This window comes from Chenopodium quinoa, unplaced genomic scaffold (assembly GCF_001683475.1).
Source record: "Chenopodium quinoa cultivar QQ74 unplaced genomic scaffold, ASM168347v1, whole genome shotgun sequence".
In the NCBI taxonomy this organism is placed as follows: domain Eukaryota; kingdom Viridiplantae; phylum Streptophyta; class Magnoliopsida; order Caryophyllales; family Amaranthaceae; genus Chenopodium; species Chenopodium quinoa.
This window is the reverse complement of record NW_018743593.1, coordinates 3860055-3872303: the sequence shown is the minus strand read 5'-3', so window position 1 is coordinate 3872303 and position 12249 is coordinate 3860055. Positions and strand designations below refer to the sequence as shown.

The following is a 12249-nucleotide window of genomic DNA, read 5'->3' as shown; positions in this document are numbered from 1 at the left end:
ATGACTGTATGAGAGGTTAGAATTTAGAAGACTACTTTTTAAACAAGGAAAAAAGGACCGTTTGCCTCGAATCTCCATAGCAAAAGAAAAAGAATCAAACGGTGGGGAACCATCTAACACACACATGTCTCTATCTTTCAAAGTCGTAGACTTAAATTGCCATTTTTTTTATTTATCTCTTTTTTTTTTAATTATTATTTTTAAATAATTTATCCGTTTTTCTAATTGACACCGTTAGACTTTTACACTATTCACACAATATGCTTTGACTCGCTTTTATGGTTTATAGATACGGAGTATGATAAAACATATTCACGTGGAATCTTGTTGAATCGTTTTAATGTATATTTTATTAATATCTACTTTTTATAATTTTATCATGTTGATAATTAGAGATATTAATCATTAAAAACATGCGTTGACAATCGTGATAATAGAAAGGTGTCAGCTAAAAAAAACGGAGGAAGTTTTTTTTTTTAGATATACTCTTTTTTTTTCTTTATAATAAGCTACTAGAGTTGGGATTTTTCACTACTCATATATCATCATTGACTTAATTTTTTTAACCAATATATATATGATTATATGATATTTCGTATGTTGTTGGATTTATCATAATGTCAACTTTTATAAATTAATTTTTCATTATTTTTACTAACCTCTAATTAAAGGAATTGATGCAAAAAATAGTATTTCGACAAATGCACAGACCTAATTATAACTTAAATAATAATAAATAAATTTAAAAATTTAAAAAATAATAGAGGGAGTACCACTTTCTAAATACTACACATGTATGATTGTATTAAACTAGATGCATCATTTTGAAAGTTAATAAATTTACTATTTTTTTTCTTTGTAATCTCATATTATATAGATCCTCTTTTTTCCTTCTTAGGGTCTGTTCTCTTCACATTATTTTTAGTTCAATTCTATTTATTTCCAATAAGTTAAGTTAAGTTCAGTTTTAAATTTTTTTCTTTCATAAAATATTCAGTTCGGTTCAATTCAGTTCAGCCTCAATAAGTTCAGTTCAGTTCAACTTAATTCAGTCAATTAGACACAGGCCCTAGTAATACGCCTATAATTACAAATACAAATTTAATAATGGTATCTAAATCGGTTAAAATGTTGCGATTATTATGAGACCGGACGACGGAAAGTATTTCAAACACACCCAATCTCACGTGACACATAACGGGGCCCAGTCTACCCCTATCATCCTTAACGGAGGTTTGCCAGTTAGTCAGAGAGTAGCGGGAACCCGTTTTGACTGTCTTCGGGCAGCGGTCAGCTTCCCCTTTTCCCGTTTCGGGCAGCCCTCCAGCCTACCTGCACGCCTTCACTCATTCCTCTCACTCCCCTTTTTCCCCCATTTTCTCTCTCCTCCTTTCTAGAGAGAGAAGCTTAAACTAACCTTTTCTTGCATTGTTTGTTTCTTAGATAGAGTTTTTTAGAGAGAGAAACTGATTTTTTTAGAGATAGAAACTGGGAAAAGGTGTACAGTGTAAAAGGTCTTGGAATGTGAGATTATTAACATAGAGAGAGAAAATAAAGTTGAAATTTTTGCTCAAAGGAAGGGAAAGTAGTTTGGTTGCTCTTAAACTATGGAATGTTGCTTTTAATGGGTTTTGTTTGATTTTTGAGATCAAGTTTTTGTTTGATTTTTCTGGGTTTTTTTTTTTTTTTTTTTTTTTTTTGAAATTTTTGTATTTGGTTGACAATGGTGGAATTGGGGATTGTTCTTCATTTGGGGTTTTAGGGTTTTTTTTAAGTTTGATTTTTTATGGTTTGAGAATGTTGGGTTTTTGGATCTGAGCTGAGGTGAATTCTGAAGTTGTACAAGAATCATGTGGGTGGAGGTGTTAGCTTCTCTTTTGTATATTTTTCTCGCATTCAAATTCACTTCTGCTAATGTGGAAGGTATTTTGTTCTCTTTTTTAGTTTTTTTTTTATTTTTATTTTTTTGCAGCTGAATTTTTCTGGTTTATGTTAAAATCTGTCAAATTTGATAAATTAAGTTTCTAATTTTATGGATTTTGTGTAATTTTCTGGTTTTGTATGCTTTTTTATGTTGTTTGTTTGAATGGTGTGGAGTGTTGCATATAAGAATTTGTGTTTGCTTAGTTAGGGAATTTTGTTTGAATGTCACTTTAATCAATTGATGGTTAAAAGTCCTTAAATTGACTTGCTAAAATTTGAATTTATATGGGACTTTTTTTGTTCAGTTTATAGTTGAGGTGGTCCCTCAATCAGCTTGTTGGGTATTTGATGGTTTGTGAATTGTCAAAGATTGAAGTTAGAAAGCTGGTTATGACTTCTTGCTTTGCTGATCATTGTTTAGTTTTTGCGAATAGCTCACCTTGACTTCTTATGGACCGAAAGTGACGAGTACAATGTGGACTCACTTGTTGTCTTTGATTTTCTTTGAAGTACCTTGTTTCGTCCCTTGGACGAAGTAATAGTACATGATGCTTGGATTTCCATATATGGTCCTTTAATTCACTCGTGTGTTGACCTTTCTTCTTGGGTGTGATGGGTTTGTGTACTGGTATGGTGTTGACTTATCGTGTTTCCGGGGCTATTGGAGAATTAAGAGTTCCTTTTGACTTTAGGACAGTGTGTTATACATCATTGTGAGTTCTATATAGGCATATATAACTGTTTCTAGTTGTTTGTTGTTAATGTGATTTAGGGGGTTTTGCATTCTCTCTGCTCATATCTTTGTCAACATCCATCAAAGATCATTGAAATAAAGTGGCAATTTCAAAAGGGAAGGTTGTGGCTTGTGAGCAGTGGGGCTGGGTTTCACTTGATTAACATTGAGTTCAATGGTTTATTTATTTGTCATGTCATCATGAAATGGACTTGTAACCATCATTTGTTTACACCTCTCTTTATCAGCTACTTGTTATCAATGCCCATTTTCATTACTATATATGTCACTTAACTGAATTTTATATGTTTGTTGCTCTTATTGCTTGTGCTTTTGTAGTATATATTTCTGGCTCTTTAGGTGCAATTCTAATACTTCGTACCATACAAATGACTGAAATTGTATGCTTATTTTGAACTTTCTCAATTAATTGAACAGGGGATGCTCTTCATAGTTTGAGAAACAACCTAGATGACCCTTTCAATGTATTGCAAAGCTGGGATCCCACCCTTGTAAATCCCTGTACATGGTTTCACGTCACTTGTAACCCAGATAACAGTGTTATAAGAGTGTAAGTACCCACCTTACATGGTTGTGCTTGGTATAATTCACGCTTCCATCCTAGATTTTACAAATTAAAATCTATTATCTTACATCATTTTCTCTTCTGCGTTTGCTCAGAGATCTAGGAAATGCTGCATTGTCAGGTCAACTGGTTCCAGCTCTTGGCTCACTTAAAAATCTTCAATACTTGTAAGTCATAACTTGTACTTTAGACAGAAGCTTTCTTCTTTTTATCATATATTGGAGCTTTGTTCTGCTGATATTAGCTATGTATATTATACCATGATAGTTGCATGATCTTTTATTTATTCTGTTATTACTCATACAGTCATACATATTATGATGACATCAGCTGTGATTATGATTGACATTCATTGGTATGTTTTCTCATGGAATTTTAAATAGAGCCTAACTTTGAATGCCAAACTGCCAATAACTGGTTTACAACATCACGTTGAAGTTGGAAAACGTAGCCAGAAGTTTTTTTAAAAAAATGTGTATAAAGAGATTTTAATCTTGTCATCTATGTTTGTTTGTGTTGGCCTCACACTAGGTGTATGAGTGTGGTGTTTGGAGGCATCATCCAAATATGTGAACTGCTGTAAGTTTGTAACAATTTACTGTAAATCAGGAAATTGGGTTATGGGACTGGTTTAAATTTTCAGCTTGGATGGGTTTATACTTTTTACCGTCAACTAAAGGACTTTTTATGGACTTCTGTCGCTAGTTGAGCTGGATGGGCATAGTGTTAAAGGGTGACCCACAAACTAAAGAGTGGCTAACCACAAACATAGAAGCTTTGATGGGGGAAGAATTAGAAAATCAGCGACCACATTTCTGTTGGAATTATCTTTCCACTGGAGCTCAAGCTCAAAGGACCTATAAAATAGTCAGCTCTCCTATGTAATGCCAATGTTTTAATAGGCGTTGTCTATATCTGGGTTGAAAGAGAACCTTGATACAAAAGCTAGAGGTGTGGGTGAATTCACAAAAAAGGCTTATAATATAAAACCACATTTATAGTGTAGCCATTTAAGTTTTTCAAAGTACACCTTTTACATGTGTACTTTGAAAAAAGAAAAATAAAGGTAATAACTGCATTTTTTTTTTTCAAATTTTAGAGTATTAAGATCTTTGTAATGATCATAGAAGTTGTGAAGTTATTCCCAAACCTGACTCTCATGTTATTGATTTAAAAGAACCTCTCTATAGCTCTATAGTGAAGTGAACCCCAAAATAAGTCAACCATTGATGGCCATGAGTCTGCTCATTCAGGTACACATTCAAAAGGTTGGGGATAAATTCAATAGCTATTTGGCATAGCTATTATGTGTTCTTGGGTAGTTGGGTGTAAATATGATAGTCACAAAAGAAACTCTCCAATCCTTGATGACTAGACAAGTGAAGTGCAAGTGTCCCAAAGTTAGTGTAAATGCAAGACTGGTGAAGGACAATATAATGAAGAGGGAAAAAGATCAAAGTTTAAACACATTAACCTGTATATGTGTATCCAAGGTTATAGTGTCTACCAAGATTTGAACCATTCAATTGCAATGTACAATGGCTGACCATCTAAGCTATGCTATTCTTGTATTTGTTTAATCAAACTAACCATTATTATTCTATATTTGAAAGGTAAATATTGTTTTTAAAAAATAAATAGAACAACAAAATTTTAAACATTGATTAACAAATGCATAAATACTTTATCATTGTTATCCTTTAAATTAAGTCTCATATTACAATTATTTGGGCATCGGGGCCATTGAGTAGTCTTGTGAGCTGAATGCCATTATTATACTGTGTAGTGGAAGGCAGACTGGCTTGCTTAAACAAAGTTGGGATAAAGCCTTCACTAAAAATGCATGGGGAACCTATATATTGGGATTTCTAATTATGTTGGATAACATTGCATAGGTTGAAGGATTTCTAATTATATTGGGATTTCTAATCCTTGAGCCTGGTTTGATGGGAAATCAACTGAATTATTATTGCTTTTGCGCTTTTAATATGAATCAGGCACAAATTTAATTGTTTTCTGGTTCATTGGAACGTGACTTTTATCATGTACTTATTCGAGTATGTTTTTTATTCTTAGGGAACTGTACAGTAACAATATCAGTGGGCCAATACCTAGTGAGCTGGGCAATCTGACAAACTTGGTCAGTTTGGATCTCTATTTGAACAGTTTCAGCGGTCCAATTCCCGAGTCTTTGGGCAGGCTATCAAAGTTGCGCTTTCTGTATGTATACCAATCTCTTGCCTGACTTTATTTTGTACAAGAAGACTATACCTTCTTTGCCTTTGACAGTTATATTGATATGTACCTGTGTTGAATTTCTGCGTGACCTTATGATCTTATGTTATCTGTCTGCTAGTTGATTTGGCTTTTGCAGTTGCTCTTGCTTAATTTATTATGGCTGGTGATGAATTATTGACTGAGTGTTGAAGAAGTGTTTCTTAATGCTAGAGATTTGTCCTGGTTTTAATATGATTTTACATTTTAACAATGTTGTTCATAATAGTAAGTTTGATGAACTGATGACAATTACCTTATTTTATGAGACCATCAGCAGTTCGAGGTCTCATTAATGGTCTCTGATCTTGTTTTGGTGTTTATTCTTACCATTTTCTTCCTCCTCTCTATTCACTAGCTTTTCTCGCTTGATTTGATGATTTAAGGTTCTATTTTGCACTAGTTGCATTTGAAAGTCAAATTCTTTGCCTGTCAAATAATCTTCACATCTTCTTGTTAAAGCAAACTTGAGGTTTGGAATTGGATGGTTGAAACTCTTGAATGAGTAGTGAGAGAAGAGGGGGCAAGGCAGAGTGTGATGGGTCATGGGAACTAATCATTGTGGACTCTTAGGATCTCCTATGGGGGGCATCTTATATGTGAAGGAGACCCTTTAGTGGTTCTATCAGTTTTAGTTGTGGAGGGATAAGAGACAAGTGAGGTTGGTGTGCTAATTTATTGGCTTTCTTTTCAGTTTCTTTGCCAGAAGTATAAAATATATTGATGTGAGTGAAATGCAAGCCAAGTTGCAGTAGTTGGACAGATTTTTTTTTTTTTTTCCTTCTCTCTTAATTATTTCATTTCAAGGTTGTAAAGTGATAGAGAAGCTGCGGAAAAGAGCCAAAACAAGGACCAAACATATGTCTGATAATTTTGTAACATTTGAGCTGTACAATTATTTTCTGCATAATTTAACGGAACTCTTCTAGGATACTTCCTGTGTATGTATTTTTTGACATGAAAAGAATTCATATGACTCAGGACATTGGACATTACTTGACTCAAATTTGCTTCCAAGAGTGTTGCTAGTGAAGTTTGCTTTTGGATTTTGTACTTTGAATATTAGATCTGTTAAATTAGAGTGCATCTCAGTTGATTGAAGAACTATAAGGTCCTAACATTTTATTTTAATTTTGAAATTTCTGTGCAAGGATAGTCGGCTAAACAACAATAGTCTGACAGGCCCCATTCCTATGTCCTTGACAAATATCACCTCGTTGCAGGTCTTGTAAGTTTCTTTGTACTTTCACTTAGTTGGTCTAGTCTTATTGTCCCTGTTACTCAGTTTTTATGAATTTTTGAGACATGGAATCCTTTCTTTGATCAGGGATCTATCAAACAACCGTCTTTCGGGAGCTGTTCCAGACAATGGTTCCTTTTCCTTGTTTACGCCAATAAGGTCTGTTTGGATGTGAATTTATGTGGAATAGACATCAATATTGTTGGACTTCTAATATTTTCTTTTTGTAATTGCAGTTTTGCTAATAACTTAAATCTATGCGGTCCTGTCACTGGGAGGCCATGTCCTGGATCTCCACCTTTTTCACCACCGCCTCCTTTCATACCACCACCACCAATTAATAATCAAGGCAGGTTCTTGCTCTGAATCAGAAACCAATTAGTTATGGATTTCCATTTCTTGATTGATAGACATCACTTCTACCTTGGTTCTTTGAATGAGCTCATGCATCTTGATAGTACTCTGTGGGTATATCATTTATGTTGTCGTTAACTGTAGTCTTAGCTCATAGGAAGGCTGCTACTTGCTGTGGTTTTGTTTGTGAACTGAATTCTTCTTTAGTGCTAATGCATTGTTACTCAGTTGTAGGTGATTTGATTCATCTACTTGCCCACACTTCTACTTATCGGATATAGCTCTGAGTTTGTTATGATGTACTATGCCCTTATTGATTCTTCATCGTTTGGATTTTTAGGTGGTGTCAGTGCCACGGGAGCAATTGCTGGTGGAGTGGCTGCTGGTGCTGCTTTACTGTTCGCTGCCCCTGCTATATTATTTGCCTGGTGGCGGCGTAGGAAGCCTCAAGAGTATTTCTTTGATGTCCCTGGTAAGTCCTCAAAGTTTTCAACCTTTTATTTAGGCTCACATTAAAAGTTGCCATCACCTACCATAAATATACTTATTGCTTCCATTCTGCAGCTGAGGAGGATCCGGAAGTACATCTGGGGCAGCTTAAAAGATTCTCTTTACGAGAACTGCAGGTCGCTACTGATAGTTTTAGCAACAAAAACATACTTGGGAGAGGAGGATTTGGTAAGGTGTATAAAGGACGCCTTGCTGATGGATCATTAGTTGCTGTAAAACGTTTGAAGGAAGAACGTACTCCTGGTGGTGAGCTGCAATTTCAAACAGAAGTGGAAATGATCAGCATGGCTGTGCATCGAAACTTGCTCCGGTTGCGTGGATTTTGTATGACACCAACAGAACGGTTGCTTGTTTACCCCTATATGGCTAACGGGAGTGTTGCCTCCTGTTTACGAGGTAATGCAATCTGGTGTGCTATTGCTCTTTCAAATAATATGTTCATTTCCCTGATTGCGATTCAGTCAACAACCTTTTCTTTGTGGTGGGTTGGGGGGTTGGGTTGGAGGATGGAAGTGTGGTAGTGGGAAATAAACCATATCTGACTGGTAGTTTATTTTTGTTTGGGTTATATCTGATCTTATTACTGACATTAACATTGTTTCTTGTCAGAACGTCCACCAAATGAACCGCCACTGGATTGGCCTACACGCAAACGAATTGCATTAGGATCTGCAAGAGGACTTTCCTATTTACATGACCATTGTGACCCAAAGATCATTCATCGAGATGTAAAAGCTGCCAATATATTATTGGATGAGGAATTTGAAGCAGTTGTTGGTGACTTTGGCCTGGCTAAGCTGATGGACTACAAGGACACTCACGTGACTACAGCTGTACGTGGGACCATAGGACACATAGCTCCTGAATACCTGTCTACTGGAAAATCTTCAGAAAAAACAGATGTTTTTGGTTATGGTATAATGCTTCTGGAATTAATCACTGGACAGAGGGCTTTCGATCTTGCTCGACTTGCGAATGATGATGATGTCATGTTACTTGATTGGGTATGCCACTTGCAACTTTTGGTAGATTATTAGTGGAATTTGACTATATATCTTTAGTTCATGATGTAAAAAAAAAAAAAAAATCCAAGTTTTTATGCACTCATTAATCTGGCTGTTTCATCAACTAATGACTCCACAGGTTAAAGGACTTCTCAAAGAAAAGAAATTAGAAATGCTTGTTGATCCCGACCTTCAAAATAATTACATTGAGGCAGAGGTGGAGCAGCTTATTCAAGTTGCGCTTCTCTGCACACAGGGCAACCCTTTGGAACGACCCAAAATGTCAGAGGTAGTAAGGATGCTTGAAGGTGATGGTTTGGCCGAGAGGTGGGATGAATGGCAAAAGGTGGAAGTTCTTCGGCAAGAGGTGGATTTAGCTCCTCACTCTAACTCAGATTGGATCGTCGATTCAACTGACAATCTGCATGCAGTTGAATTATCTGGTCCTAGATGAATGCCACTCCCAAGTGACAGAATCAAAAAGAAATTAATTTAATTAACTCCTTTTTTTCATTATATTTATTATTATTATTATTATAATTTTTGTTTTTCTCTTCATCTTTAGGCGTGTTCTTGTAACTGGGAAGTCGTCCCGAGTGCCTATTTTTTTGGGGCTACATATTTATTTGTGTATATGGACATGGACCTGTTTTGGAGGGGCAATTTCACTGGAGATTGCATATTGTTTATGGGACTATTTTGTGACCATCTGACAGAAGTGATCAATTAAAAGTAGATTCAACAACTTCTGTTATAAATTCTTGCATGGACACAAAATTTGGGTTGTGACAAAACCTTGCCATTCATACACAAATATGCAAACGCTTCTAACTCAATAGAAGACTATCCTAACTTGAATCCGTTTAAGTAGTGCAAGAACTTGAATACCTTAGTTGAAGGTCTTTTTGAATTGTCTTTTAGGTTCTGTTCACTTCAGCTTAATCTCAGTTCAGCCCATCTCAACTCTAATCAGTTTAGTTTAGTTTAGTTCACTTCAGCTCCTAATTTCCATCTCTCATAAAATATTCATTTTAGCTCTATTCAGTTCAGTCAGCTTAGCTTAATTCAGTAAATGTGAACAGACCATTAGTGCTTTATGTGAGATAAAAGTGGCATAAAACATTGATAACAATAAGAAAAATAAAATTAAATGTAGAGGTAAAGTTAATATGTTGAGTCTTACTCTTTTCAAAATTCTTTGTATTTTGCCTTTGGCACTAGCAACCTAATGGAATAAATTCCTTGCATCGTGCCTTTTGCAGTTTTGCACGGTGTTTTAGGATTTGTTCTTATTACAAAAGGTATACTCCGTAATAAGTTGATATATGAACATATATATTGAGAGTTTGAGAGTTGAGAAATTGAGACTGAATCTATCAAGAATTTTATATGACCAATTTTCCATGGATATTGTTGTATTAATCATAAAAAATAGTATGTAAATATCGTAAAGAGATATTATTGTGAAATTATATCTCATATAAATAAATGACAATGTTTTGCTTAAAATCGGACTAAGTGTGTGAGTCTAATATATCTAACATTAATAATTTAATATCTGACATTAAATAATTTAATATTTGACATTAATAATTTAATATGACATTAATAATCTGATAATCTAATGTCTGATATAGATTATTAATGTCTGATATATTGGACTCGCCGTGAGTTCGACAGTCCGACTCACCCAATTTTTTTTTCGTGAATCAATATACATTCATATCTCAATAGTATGTTGGGTCATGTATTACCTTATTTCAGACAAAGAAAACAAAAACAAAGGGCTTGTTTGACATTGTTTTTTGTTTTCTGTTTTTTCTAAAACAAAAAACCAAAATTAGAAAACAAGAAAAAGGTATTTCCAATTTTTTTATTGTCAGTTTTCATAATTATCATGATTTTAATAAGTTTGACTAATTTCTTATTCATTATATGACATATATCATATGATTTTGAAAAAAAAAAAAAACCAAAAAACAAAAACCACAATGATACCAAACTTTTAATTTATTCCATTTTCATGGGAATAATAGCCTATATAAAACAATTTTGCATTTTCGGTGTGTATTGAAATCTCCTTGTCTATTTGTCTTATCTAGTTCGGAAGAAGAAGAGTGTTGTAATTTAGCAACTTTATAATAAAAATCCAAAAGTATATTATATCATAAATGTAACATGTTAATCTGGAAATGACTTGATGCAGGAACTCATAACTTTGACACACATTTATGCACTTGTTGGACTCACCAATTGAATATTTGAATAAATTATCTTCTTAAATTAAGAATCTTAACTCTTACTATAAAGTCTATAATATATGGTTATATTTATATATAGGTAGTTGATAGGAGTTAGCTGCAAAAAGACAATGTATAAACCTCCATGCAGTTAAATGTCAATGTAACATACTCCCTGAAATACTAGTTGGTTTATTAGGTTGCTAATTTAATATTATTATCAGTTTGCAAATATAAATTAAACTTTATCATGATCCTAATAAGAGTATCTTATATAGTATTGTCATTGTAGATTTAATGCAATGATATAGTTATACGTTATTTCAAGACTTTTTCAAATGATACTCTATCAATATAATTTCAAATAATTAAAAATTGCATATCATCAATATATCGTGTCCTTAAAAATCAATATTTGTAGGGTTTTTTTATTCACTTTAAATTGATCAAAATTTAATTCACAATTCTCTTTTTCTGTTCTTTTGATCCACCAAAATTTTAATATCTTCTAGCAAAAACTTTATGTATGCCTTAAAACAATTAAACACTAGTACATCACTATATGTGTACTATTAATAGTATTCACCTTCAATTCATAAAATTTATGCATATAAAATTTTATTTGGGACTAATTATTTATTTTAAAATTGTACAAAATTGTGCATTGTTTATATATTTTTTTTTAAATATAAATACATAGTACTGTAGAGTTATTTTAAGTTTCAGTTTCTTGAAGAGTTTATTTTTGACATGTTTCTAAACCAGTAAACCGTTTAGGAGGTTATGTAAAATGATGTTTGAGTCAAAGTGTCAACATGATCTAGCTAGGAAGAATTTGTGTAAAACTTAAAATATACGGAATATTAAATAAAGTACGCAAAGTTAATTAAGATTCAATACGTAATTTATTGATTAAACTTATTAGTACGTGGTATGCATTGGTGTTTGTTTTCAGTTTGCTGTTGTTAGTTTTCAAAATTATTATGAATTTAATAAATTTAACTAATTTTTTATTCGTTATGTAACATACATCCTATGAATCTGGAAAAAAAAAAAATCACAATGATGTCAAACGAATACCTATTGATTTTATTATTTTACGAAGATTATACTCTCTTCATCCACAAATAAAATAAGTTCGCCCATATCTTTTTGTGTGACGACTTAATGTAGATCTGAAGTATCCCAATTTTCTTTTCATTAAAAACAAAAATGTAGATCATGAGGTACTAGTAAATGTGAAATACTGAAATCCATTAAAATACAATTGAGAAAGAGTCTTTAGTTTTAGTTGACTGCCAACAAATTCATATCAACAGCTGTTCTATATTAAAAAAAAAAAAAAAAAAAAAAAAAAAAAAAAAAAAAAAAAAAAAAAAAAAAAA

General features: G+C 33.2%; 1 protein-coding gene across 1 annotated transcript; it reads left to right on the top strand.

Moving 5' to 3' along the window:
* Positions 1-1272: 1272 nt before the first annotated feature.
* Positions 1273-9287, top strand: LOC110682814 (somatic embryogenesis receptor kinase 2). The gene is made up of 11 exons (XM_021859159.1): positions 1273-1923; positions 3095-3227; positions 3338-3409; positions 5319-5462; positions 6673-6744; positions 6844-6915; positions 6993-7105; positions 7451-7582; positions 7675-8016; positions 8230-8624; positions 8764-9287. Exons 1-11 carry the CDS (start codon positions 1851-1853, stop codon positions 9076-9078), a joined length of 1863 nt encoding a protein of 620 aa, XP_021714851.1. The 5' UTR covers positions 1273-1850; the 3' UTR covers positions 9079-9287.
* Positions 9288-12249: the final 2962 nt, after the last annotated feature.

Excerpts from the sequence above, each read along its gene's own strand:
- LOC110682814 (XM_021859159.1), top strand. The coding sequence starts at position 1,851 with ATGTGGGTGGAGGTGTTAGCTTCTCTTTTGTATATTTTTCTCGCATTC. Across the intron at positions 5,463-6,672 it reads CTATCAAAGTTGCGCTTTCT|TCGGCTAAACAACAATAGTC; the intron begins GTATGTATACCA and ends GTGCAAGGATAG. Across the intron at positions 8,625-8,763 it reads ATGTCATGTTACTTGATTGG|GTTAAAGGACTTCTCAAAGA; the intron begins GTATGCCACTTG and ends ATGACTCCACAG.